The 12,872-nt window shown below is 42.9% G+C and overlaps 1 protein-coding gene across 1 annotated transcript in view; it reads left to right on the top strand.

Annotated features, from left to right (window-relative positions):
* The window catches only part of LOC143295178 (solute carrier family 35 member D2-like protein), a 28,327-nt gene that overhangs the window by 5,221 nt on the left and 10,234 nt on the right, over positions 1-12,872 (top strand). Inside the window, exons 3-6 of the mRNA XM_076606750.1 lie at positions 1,761-1,794; positions 3,684-3,770; positions 5,220-5,287; positions 11,618-11,689. Of these exons, the coding sequence (XP_076462865.1) occupies positions 1,761-1,794; positions 3,684-3,770; positions 5,220-5,287; positions 11,618-11,689 (261 nt within the window). The remainder of the gene's footprint in view (positions 1-1,760; positions 1,795-3,683; positions 3,771-5,219; positions 5,288-11,617; positions 11,690-12,872) is intronic.

Raw genomic sequence — 12,872 nt, 5'->3', positions numbered from 1 at the left:
GACTGGAAAACCAAACTGAGCGTCTAGTCAATCAGATGAGACGATAAACCGAGGTCCCGTGTGCAGCACGCACTTGGCACACTGAAAAAGAACCCATGGCAACGAGAGTGTTGTCCTTTGGCAAAATTCTGTAGAAGAAATCCACTCTGATAGACACACAAATATATATGCATGCACTCAACACCTGACTAAGTGCGTTGTGTTATGCTGCTAGTCAGACATCTGCCTACTTGTAGCAGATATTGTGTAGCGTATATGGATTTGTCTGAACGCAGTGACCCCTCCTTGAGAAACTGAAACTGAAACTGAAACAACTCGTTTTACAGACAGCCATTTATGGACCCCCCAAAAATAGTTATCATCGCACTTCTTTCAGTCAAGATGACAGCCGTCTTCTCTGTTTGCCGACATTTTATCATTGTTGCCAACATGCATTGGATATGGTGTTAGGACAATGACTGTTTTCTGCAGGTTTATTTAGCTTAATGATGTTATTGATTTATATGTGATTCGTGTATTTATCTATCTTTTTTTTTTTTTTTTCAAAAACGCAATTCATGTCATGTCCATGAAGACACAACTAATAGACGGATTGTCAGGAAACAAATCCTATCATAAACAACCGTTTGTAATCACTACTAAAATTCATGTCACTAAAAAAAAAAAAAAAATTTTTCAAAGAAAAAAGAGGAAAAACAAAGAACAAAAAAGAGGGAAAATATAATAGGGCGTTTACCTAGGGAATTCAAGTCGGTGGGAAATGGATGTCTACTCCATCAAAGGAAGCACTTTCAAAGAATGCGTGGATGATATTGATTATGATAATTATATTGCACAGGTAAGGAAACCCCAACACAGTGTGATGTTGTTTTAATTAAGACATGTGTCAGTGTAAGGTGTGCTGTCACATCACTCGTGTTTGCCAAGAGCAAGCAGAGGCATCAATGTCCTGACCCGAAAGTGAGCATGCAGAATCACGTTCTTTTCCTCATGTGTGTGTGTGTGTGTGTGTGTGTGTGTGTGTGTGTGTGTGTGTGTGTGTGTGTGCATATGTATATGTATGTAAACACTGTTATTATCATTATTTTTTATTTCTGTCATTAGTATAATTGTTATCATCATTATTGTTGTTGTTGTTATTATCACCATCATCATCATCATCATTATTATCATCATTGCCATTGTCATATCATCATCATCATCATTATTATTACTATTATTACTGCTACCATCGTCATCATCATTATCATCATCATTAGCATTATCATCATCATCATCATTATCATTCGAAGAAGACGGGCGCAATAGCCGAGTGGTTAAAGCGTTGGACTGTCAATCTGAGGGTCCCGGGTTCGAATCACGGTAACGGCGCCTGGTGGGTAAAGGGTGGAGATTTTTACGATCTCCCAGGTCAACATATGTGCAGACCTGCTAGTGCCTGAACCCCCTTCGTGTGTATATGCAAGCAGAAGATCAAATACGCACTTTAAAGATCCTGTAATCCATGTCAGCGTTCGGTGGGTTATGGAAACAAGAACATACCCAGCATGCACACCCCCGAAAACGGAGTATGGCTGCATACATGGCGGGGTAAAAACGGTCATACACGTAAAGGCCCACTCGTGTGCATGCGAGTGAACGCAGAAGAAGAAGAAGAAGAAGAATTATCATTAGAATAATTGTTATTATTATCACTTGACTGAACAAAAAGAAAAAAAAAAACAAACTAAGAATGACAGCAAAATGTGTTTCTCCTGCAGATTCCCGTCGTTTCTTGCTCTGGGACTTGGCCAGGTACGATCACAACATTTGTTTCTCTCTCTCTCTCGGACTTTATGTCCACTCTGTCATTGATTATTTATCGGTATAAATCGCGACCACGAGGAGGAGCGAGAGGGGAAGGAAGGGGTTGGAATGTAGCCAGGCGGCAGAGAGGGGTTGGTGGGTGGTTATGAAAAAAACCATAGCATGCCAGGATAATGATGATAATGATATTTATATATATTATATATATAGCGCCGAATCTTGTGCAGAAACAAATCAAAGCGCTTTCGCACCAGTCATTCACACGCATGCATAACTCTAAAACCTGGAGAAACTGAAGACAAGGAAGAAGGGAGGGAAGGCAGGCTATTTTGGGAAGAGGTGGGTCTTTTTAAAAAAATTCAGGTCAGACTTGAAAGAGCTGAGTGCGGAGACCTGACGCAAGCGAAAGAGGAAGTTCATTCCATTTGCAAGGTCCAGAGAAGCGAGAATGCCGTTTATCAACGCTAACGCATGACTGTCGCGTTTGGTAGGTTACGCTGCTGGTCAGGCATCTGCTTGGCAGATCATGTGGTGTAGCGGATATGGATTTGACCGAACGCAGTGACGCCTCCTTGAGCTACTGATACTGATACTGATACTGATATTGTCGATGGCCGTGCACAACAGTGATTGGCCATTGTGGAGGTCCACCCACCCCACAGGAAAACATCGCTCTCTCTGCACGCATTTTAGACACGGCGTGAAAGGACAGACGTTTTCGGATTATATATATATATATATATATATATATATATATAGAGAGAGAGAGAGAGAGAGAGAGAGAGATAAAGTGTGAAGGCAAAGATTGTTTACAGCTACTTTTTCGTGTTTGTGTGTGCGTAGGTGCGTGTGTGTGTGTGTGTGTACGCGCGCGTACGTGTGTGTGTGCGTGCGCGCGCGTGTGTGTGTTTCAATCAGCTTTCAGACGCGCGAAAGATTAAGGTGTGATAAAAGGGAGTGGGGAAAAAAACCCAACAACACATGGTGTGTGGAAAATATACCCATGCGCGCACGCAGGTTGTGTGTGCGCACATGCATTCATGCATGCGTGCGTGCGTGCGTGCGTGCATGCAAGTTTGAATGTTGACATGTGTCTGTGTTTGCGTGTCTGAGTGTTGAATACGAGTAAGTGCATGTGTGCATAATAATTATGTTCATTGTCGGTGCACGTGTAAACTTTCACATGCGGATGCATAATGAGCGAGTGTGTGTGTGTAGTGTGTGTGTGTGTGTGTGTGCGTGCGTGTGTGTGTGTGTATGTGCGTGTGTGTGTGTTCTCTCTTTAAAGTCATTTCACTTTTTGTGATATTAGCCTGTGTGTGTGTGTGTGTGTGTGTGTGTGTGTGTGTGTGTGCGCGCGCGCCTGTGTGTGTGTGTGTTGTGTGCGTGCGTGTGTATGTGCGTGTCTGTGTGTTCTCTCTTTACTTTAACGTCATTTCACTTTGTGTGATATTTCTCTCTCTCTCTCTCTCTCTCTCTCTCTCTCTCTCTCTCTCTCTCTGTGTATATATGTGTGTGTGTGTGTTTTCTCTCTTTACATTAACGTCTTTTCACTTTGAGTGACATTAGCCTCTGTGTGTGTGTGTGTGTGTGTGTGTGTGTGTGTGTGCGCGTGTGTGTGTTCTCTCTTTATTTTAACGTCATTTCACTTTGTGTGATATTCGCCTCTCTCTCTCTCTGTATGTGTGTGTGTGTGTGTGTGTGTGTGTGTGTGTGTGTGTGTGTGTGTGTGTGTGTGTGTGTGTGTTCTCTCTTTACTTTCACGTCTTTTCACTTTGAGTGACATTAGCCTCTGTGTATGTGTGTGTGTGTGTGTGTGTGTGTGTGTGTGTGTGTGTGTGTGTGTGTGTGTGTTCGATGTGTGAGTGAACCTACAGATGGTGGTGACGGTGGCCCTGCTGTTGAGTCTCAGGACGATGGGTGTGGTTCGCTTCCCGGCTCCGCACAAGGGCCTGTTGAAACAGGTAAAGGTTTTTTTTGTGTTGTGTACCGTGTGACCCTGTGGCGATGTCTGTCTGTCTGTCTGTCTGTCTACCCGGTGTCCGCTGTCTGTCTGCAGCCCCACGCTTTAATTTTATACTTTCAACGTGGTGAAAACCTGGCCGATGTCGCGACTGACGAGTATCACTGTACTACATCATCCCACGCGATAAGCTTACCATGAGGTAGTACATCCGAACGATGCCATAAATTAAGTATTACCCGTTACCATACCATTACCACACTGTGTTTGATTAAATGCAAAAGTGACACACACACTCGCACGCGCGCACGCACGCACGCACACACACACACACAGAGGCTAATATTACTGAAAGCGAAAAGACGTTAAAGTAAAGAAAAAACACACACACACACGTACACGCGTACGCACACACACACACACACGCACAAACACACACACACACACACAAACACAAACACACGCACACACACACACACACACACACACACACACACACACACACACAGAAAGGCTAATATCACTCAATGTGAAAAGACGTTAAAGTAAAGAAAGAACACACATACACACGCACGTACGCACGCACGAACACACACACACGAACACACACACACACACACACACACACACACACACACACACACACACACACTGGTAAGAATTTCAGCTTGAGGAAAAACACACCGGTAACTCGGAGTTACATAAGAATATACAGAAAATGTATGGTTTCATGGGAAAACATTACCATAATGATTTTCATAAGAGGCAAATCATTTCTCTAATTTGCAGATGGAAAATGAATTGTTTTCAGACCAAGTATGTCAGTAATGTTTCTTGCATCTGTGGTGCTCACATAACAGCCGATCATTTTCCAACTTGCGACATGTCAAAGTCTCAAATCCCTGAACTGAAATCATCTTCAGTGTTGACAATCTTCAGCAATCCATTGCAAATGTATGACTTTTTCAACTCCTTGTTAAATAGTCCAGTTGGTTCGCTGTTACTGTTGTTAGTTTTTCATTAGAAATATGTTATAGTGTTATGCTTTTTATTTATTTTTTTTTAACAAAACGTAAATCAATCATTTTCTATATGTAACACACACACACACACACACACACACACACACACACACACACACACACACATATATATATATACATATTTTCATGTCACTTAGTCTTAAAATTTGTATATCTGATTGTTAAGCGCGGTTGAGCCCCATTTGAGATGGGGGTACTGCGCTCTATAAGCCTGCATATCATCATTATTGTCATTATCATTATTATGATTATTATTATTATTTGTTTTCAGTCATAATATCATCATGTTAGATGAGCAGACGATAGATAAATAAACGAATTGTTGGGTGTGGGGTTTTTTGTTTGGTTGGTTGCTTGGTTGGTTGGGTTTTTATTTCGTTAAGGGTTTTTTGTGGGTTTTTTTTCAGATTTTCCCTCTGCCTCTGTTGTTTTTCGGCTCGATCGTGTTCAGTCTTGGTGGAACGCAGCGCCTGAGGTCAGTTGATACATCACTCCTCTTTTGCAAACATCTCCACTGGCTCCCTGTCTCACACAGAATTAAGTACAAGATCAGCACTCTGTGTTATAAATGCATTCACAAATCTGCCCCTTCCTGTCTCTATCGCCTTCATCTCTACACTCCATCTCGCTCTCTACGATTGGCTTCGGATCCACTATGTTTACGCATACCCAAATTCAAACACTCCACTGTTGGGCGCCGTTCTTTCTCTGTCTCTGGACCTTGCATTTGGAATGAACTTCCTCTTTCGCTTCTGCCTCTTCCTTGTTTTCAACTTCATTTAGAGTTATGCATGCGTGTGAATGACTGGTGCGAAAGCGCTTTGATTTGTCTATGCACAAGATTCAGCGCTAAATTAATATTATTATTATTGTGTAGTGTGTATGTGTGCGTGCCTGAAACCTGATTGAATGACACAGGAAACGAATGATGAGCGCCCAGTGGCAGCCGTCAGACGGGTCTACCCAGGTAGGCAGCGTGCAAATGACCCCATGTTTGTAAAGCGCTTAGAGCTTGGGCTCCGACCGAAGACAGGCGATGTATAACTATCCATATCAATCAATCAGTCAATCAATCAATCAATCAATCAAGGTGTTGACAGATTCTGTGTACTGCCATTGTCAACAACAGCAGCAGCAACAACAACAACAACAGTGACACTAACAACGACAATGATGATAACAATGATATGATAAAAAAAACCCAAAAAATAACAATGATATGAGTAATATAAATGATGATAATTACTTAATAACAGTTATCGTAATAATAACAATCATAATCATGATAAGGATGATATGATGATGGTGATAATGATTATGATGATGATGAAAAATGAATTTTTTTTAAAAGACAATAATAATAATTTTGATCCTAATTATAAAAATGATAATAAATGATAACAATGATGGTGATGATGATGATGATGATGTTGATGATGATGAAAACATAAAAATAATAACAACAATAATGATAATAATAACAATGACAATAATGAATATAAAAAAAAACTCTGTGCTTTTATACAGCGCTTACCCTGTAGTTCCAAGCACATTTGAACAATGCAAGTGGTAAAAGCAGGAGTTGAACACACACACACACACACACACACACACACACACACACACACACACACACACACACACACACACACACACACACACACAATCACGAAAAAAACACACCAAAACATTGAACGTCGATACAGACTCGCTAAGAAAATACTATTGAATCTTTTCTTAAAGTGGGAAACCAAGCATTACTGGACCTATCCCCTCCCCCTCCACCCCCACACCCCACCACGCCCCCTTCACACACACCGACTCACACACACACCACAAGTGCAAAGACGATAGAGGTGGGGGTGGGGGCGTAAGAAAAAGATCTATAATTTAAAATATGGCTTTAACAATTATGTTTTAATTAAAGGTCAGATTTGAAAGATGTAAAAGTGGAGCAGTGTCTGGTGTCTCGTGGTAGAGATTTCCGTAACCCGGGACCACAGCATACAAAACTGTATTGTATTGTCTTACTGTTTTTGTCACAACAGATTTCTTCTGGGTGAAATTCGGGTTGCTCTCCCCAGGGAGAGCGCGTCGCTAATATGAGAGCGCCACCCATTTTTTCGTGTGTGTGTGTTTTTTTCCTGCCTGCAGTTTGTTTTTTGTTTTTGTTTTTAATTTGTTTTCATATCTTAATTGTCACTGGCGTGTGAACAAAGGGTTTAACTCTCTCCATACGAACGGCGAAAGAGACGACGTTAACAGCGTTTTACCCCAATTACCATCATCGAAATATTGCAAGCGGAAGGCTCTTATACTGAAGAGGTGAATGTTGACAAAGAATACCACAATTCTGACGACGGAAGCTAAAGGTTGGGTCATTCAGACACCCACTGGACATCCAAAGAGTCTGTGTAGAGGAGAAGAAAGGACTGGCCATACTGAGTGAGTTAACGGGATGAATCACAGATAAAACGTTTCACAGTAAACGTCAAAGGGGTGAAACAAAATAAGAACAGCAGTATCACCAGGTGGATTGTCTGCGTTTACCGAATCACGAGTCAAACTCAACACCATGAATATGGAAATGCACGGCTTGCCTCAAGGGAGCATAATTATAATTATGAGTGAGTGATGGCCGAAATTTTTCACTGCCGTAGGTTGACTGTTTTTAGGCTGGATTTTGAATCCCCCTGTTGGTAGTAATACATCACTGTACACACACACACCCCCTTCCCCCTAAAAATAAAATTAGAGTTGTTGTTGTTTGTTTTTCTTTTTGGTTTCTTTTTTTACTTTAGAAGTTTAACCCTTTAACCGCTGCTGACGAATATCTTCGTCAATGAAGGGCTGCCGCTTTTCATAAGATCAGTATCAGTGTCAGTAGCTCAAGGAGGCGTCACTGCGTTCGGTCAAATCCATATACGCTACACCACAATGGAGCATGCAGTGATCACCTGCGCAGTTGCACGCACGCACACACACGCACACACACACACACACACACACACACACACACACACACACACACACACACACACACACACACACACTTGTTTTGCATACTCCCTGGATACGTGTTACATGTTTGCACACACGCCCACACACACTCACTCACAGGACAAGTATGTAGGTAAAACACGTATGTATTATTAGCTTGTGCACTTGGGAACAGGCATAAGCAGACAAACAGAGCACACTCGTGGAGACGAAGTTCAAACATTCAATTTTCTGTGTCAACATTGAGGGGACCTAATTTTGCTTCAGTGACATACAGCGGGAACATAAACTTCTTTTCATTTATATATATATATATATATATATATATTTTTTTTTTTTTTTACGGCACTCGCTGCGTGTTGTCCCCGTGAAAGTGTTAATTGCCATAATATTTATCTGTCTTTGGAGGCTCTGTGACAGTTCATCGGAGGACAGGACAACAGTCAATAGAGGGAAGGTGGCAGAATGGTCAAGACACTCAGCTGTCAATGCAGAGAGTCCATGAAGGTGTGGGTTCGAATCCCGCTCTCGCCCTTTCTCCCGGGCCAAGTTTGACTGGAAAATCAAACTGAGCGTCTAGTATTTGGGATGAGATGATAAAAAAACCCAAAAAAACCGAGGTCCCGTGTGCAGCACACGCTTGGCGCACTGATAAAGAGCCCATGGCAACGAGAGTGTTGTCCTCTGGCAAAATGATGTAAAAAGAAATCCACTCTGATAGGTACACAAATGTATAAGCATGCACTTCACAAGGCCTGACAAAGCGCGTTGGGTTATGCTGCTGGTCAGGCATCTGCCTTGCAGATGTGGTGCAGCGTATGTGGATTTGTCTGAACACAGTGACGCCTCCTTGAGAAACTGGTCGGATTACCAATCCAGTGATCATCAGTAATCAGGGTTAGAGGCCCCGTCGGTTTCAGTATGGTGTTGTGTCCTTTGGAGGGGGGGGTGGGTGGGGGGGGAACACTTTACTCTGATGTTTCCCACTCCTCATAGGTTGTGATTGGGAAGGTGGCAGAATGGTTAAGACGCTCAGCTGCCAATACAGAGAGTCCGTGAGGGTGTGGGTTCGAATTCCGCTCTCGCCCTTTCTCCTAAGTTTGACTGGAAAATGAAACTGAGCGTCTAGTCTTTCGGATGAGACGATAAACCGAGGTCCCGTGTGCAGCACGCGCTTAGCGCACTGATAAAGAACCCATGGCAACGAGAGTGTTGTCCTCTGGCGAAATTACGTAAAATGAAATCCACTTTCATAGGTACACAAATATGTAAGCATGCACTTCACAAGCCCTGACAAAGCGCGTTGGGTTATGCTGCTGGTCAGGCATCTGCTCAACAGATGTGGTGTAGCGTGTATGGATTTGTCTGAACACAGTGACGCCTCCTTGAGAAACTGGTCGGATTACCAATCCAGTGATCATCAGTAATCAGGGTTAGAGGCCCCGTCGGTTTCAGTATGGTGTTGTGTCCTTTGGAGGGGGGGGGGGGGGGGGGGAACACTTTACTCTGATGTTTCCCACTCCTCATAGGTTGTGATTGGGAAGGTGGGTGGAGGTTAAGACGCTCAGCTGCCAATACAGAGAGTCCGTGAGGGTGTGGGTTCGAATTCCGCTCTCGCCCTTTCTCCTAAGTTTGACTGGAAAATCAAACTGAGCGTCTAGTCTTTCGGATGAGACGATAAACCGAGGTCCCGTGTGCAGCACGCACTTGGCGCACTGAAAAAGAACCCATGGCAACGAGAGTGTTGTCCTCTGGCGAAATTACGTAAAATGAAATCCACTTTCATAGGTACACAAATATGTAAGCATGCACTCAAGGCCTGACTAAGCGCGTTGGGTTATGCTGCTGGTCAGGCATCTGCTCAACAGATGTGGTGTAGCGTGTATGGATTTGTCCGAACGCAGTGACGCCTCCTTGAGAAAGTGAAACTGAAACTGAAACTGTGATTGGGTTCCCTGATTTAGGTTCGGGGAGGCGGAAGGAGAGGACTGGGCCCCGCCTTCCTATGCCAAGCCCTAGATCGACACCGTGGGTATGAATTCACCGTGCCCCGACGGCCGTGAAAGGCTGTATTTTGTATTTGATTTCTTTTTTTTTTTTATCACAACGGATTTCTCTGTGTGAAATTCGGGCTGCTCTCCCCCAGGGAGAGCGCGTCGCTACACTACAGTGCCCCCTATTTTATTTTATTTATTTAATTTTTTTCCTGCATGCAGTTATATTTGTTTTAACTATCGAAGTGGATTTTTTCACAGAATTTTGCCAGGAACAACCCTTTCGTTGCCGTGGGTTCCTTTACTTACGCTAAGTGCATGCTGCACATGGGACCTAGGTTAATCGTCTCATCCGAATGACAAGCGTCCAGACCACCACTTAAGGTCTAGTGGAGGGGGAGAAAATATCGGCGGCTGAGCCGTGATTCGAACCAGTGCGCTCAGATTCTCTCGCTTCCTAGGGGGACGCGTTACCTCTAGGCCATCACTCCACAGTACCTTTATCTCTCTCTTTATATATATATCTCTCTCTCTCTATATATATATATATATATATATATATATATATATTAATACTGATAATAATAATAATGATAGTAATGTGTATTTATATATGGCGCTGAATCTTGTGCAAAGACAAATCAGAGCGTTTTCTCACCAGTTATTCGCACGCATGTATAACTCTAGACTTGAGAAACTTGGTTTGTTTTTTTGTTTGTTTGTTTTTTTAAACAAAACTTAAATCAATAATTTTCACACACACACACACACACACACACACACACACACACACACTTTTACTTACTCGTATGCGTACACAGTAATCCCCCCCCCCTCCCCCTCCTCCCAGTCGATTTTTTTTCCTTCCCTCGTCCAATATCACTTACAGTGAAAAGACGTTAAACTAAAGACGTTAAACTTGAGAAACTGAAGACAAAAATAGAAGAGAGGCAGGTGACGGAAGCTATCAATTGGAAAGAGGTGTGGGTTTAAGGCCAGACCTGAAAAGAGCAGTGTTGCGGAGACCTGACGAAGCGAAAGAGGGAAGTTCATTCCAAAAGCAAGGTCCAGAGACAGACAGACAGAGGAAAAAATGAACGGCGGCCGACAGTGGAGTGTTTTGCCGAATCTGGGTATGCGTAGACAGAGTGGATCCGAAGCCTAGCAACCAGTGTATTATGTTATCTTCATGTCCTTGTTGACTCACTTGTGTAAACAAAGTGAGTCTATGTTTTAACCCGGTGTTCGGTTGTCTCTGTGTGTGTGTGCGTGAGTGTGTGTGTCTGTGTCTCCGTGGTAAACTTTAACATTGACATTTTCTCTCTGCAAACACTTTGTCAGTTGACACCAAATTAGGCATAAAAATAGGAAAAATTCAGTTCTTTCCGGTCATCTTGCTTAAAACAATATTGCACCTCTGGGATGGGCACAAAAAAAAATAAAGAATGAAGCCTAATTATATGCAAACTGCATTTACTGTTATATTTATATTTTTTGTATTCTCTAAACTTGGCACTTTGATCTGATATTCTGACCCAACAACAAGAGCAGTCATTATTATCATTTTCTGTTCAAACAGGAACTTCTTTTGCTCAGCATGGAAGTTTTATGTATTTTGCAAACGTTTTGGTGCAGATAGTAAAAAAAAAACCGGAAATGCTAGGGGAATTAATTTACTTTAAACTGATCTTTCTCATCTCAAACATTACATTTTGAAATTATACTCAATACATAAAAAAGCTTGGATTTTTTTAAAAAAAGTGTATCACAAGTGAGTCTTGAAGGCCTTGCCTCTCTTGTTGGTGTTGCAGTCTGCCCATGGTGATCGCGCTCAGGAAGTTCGCCAACCTCTTTATCTTGATCGGGGAGTACTTCGTTTTAGGGTGAGTTATATCGATACAGTGCGTTTATATCGTGAGTACACACAGTGCGTTGTGTTGAAAACATTATTGTAGACCTGTTTCGTTCGCACCTGAATGTAACGTGTTGGCACACACACACACATACACACACACACACACACACACACACACACACGTGCGCATACACACGCACGCGTGCACACACACAAACACACACCTGCGTGTACACACGCACGTAGGCACACCCACACCCTCCCCCCCCCCCCCCCACACACACACACACGTGCGCATACACATGCACATACGTACACACGCGCGCGCGCGCGCTCGCGGGCACACACACACACTCTCTCTCTCACACACACATACACGCACACGCGTGCGCGCGCGCACACACACACTCACTCACATACACACAGACGCACGTGCGTGCACGCACGCACGCACGCACACACACACACACACACACATTCTCTCTCTCTCACACACACATACACGCACACGCGTGTGCGCACACACACACGCGCACACTCAATCAATCAATCACATACACACGGACGCACGCACACGCACGTGCGTGCACGCACACACGCATACACACACACACGCACAATTACACATACACACGCACGCACACATGCGCGTACACACACTGGCCAGAATTAATGTTTATCCTCCATCACTATACCTTTAGTGGTGGACTGGACGCTAGTCATTCGGGTGAGACGATATATAAATCGTGGTCATAATTTATGTGTAGCATGCACTTTGCGCACGTTAATGAACCCACAGCAGGAATTCAGAGAGTTGTCCCAAGTAAAATTGTGTTGGAAAAAAAAAAGTCACAATGACAGAAAAAACAAATACGCATGCATGCAGTCAGAGAGAGAGAGAGAGAGAGAGATTTAAGATTCAAAAACTTTATTACTCAAGGATAAAGATTTTAGGCATCGCCCAGTCTTCCAGTCTGTCCTTGTGACAACAATAACAACATTAACGATAACGAAAAAAAACCCATTGTTAACACTGCTACATCCACTGCTACAACAACGAAGAATGATCACCATCATTAACATCGTAAAAAGTAATAAAACGAACGCATTCATACATTCATATCCATACACATGCACACACTCTCTTCACTCAGCACACACACACACACATATATATATATATATATATACTTATGCACATACAGAGACAT

This window comes from Babylonia areolata, chromosome 20, assembly GCF_041734735.1.
Source record: "Babylonia areolata isolate BAREFJ2019XMU chromosome 20, ASM4173473v1, whole genome shotgun sequence".
NCBI lineage: Eukaryota > Metazoa > Mollusca > Gastropoda > Neogastropoda > Buccinidae > Babylonia > Babylonia areolata.
Note: the sequence above shows the minus strand (reverse complement) of the source record. Positions and strands in the feature narration are given on the sequence as shown.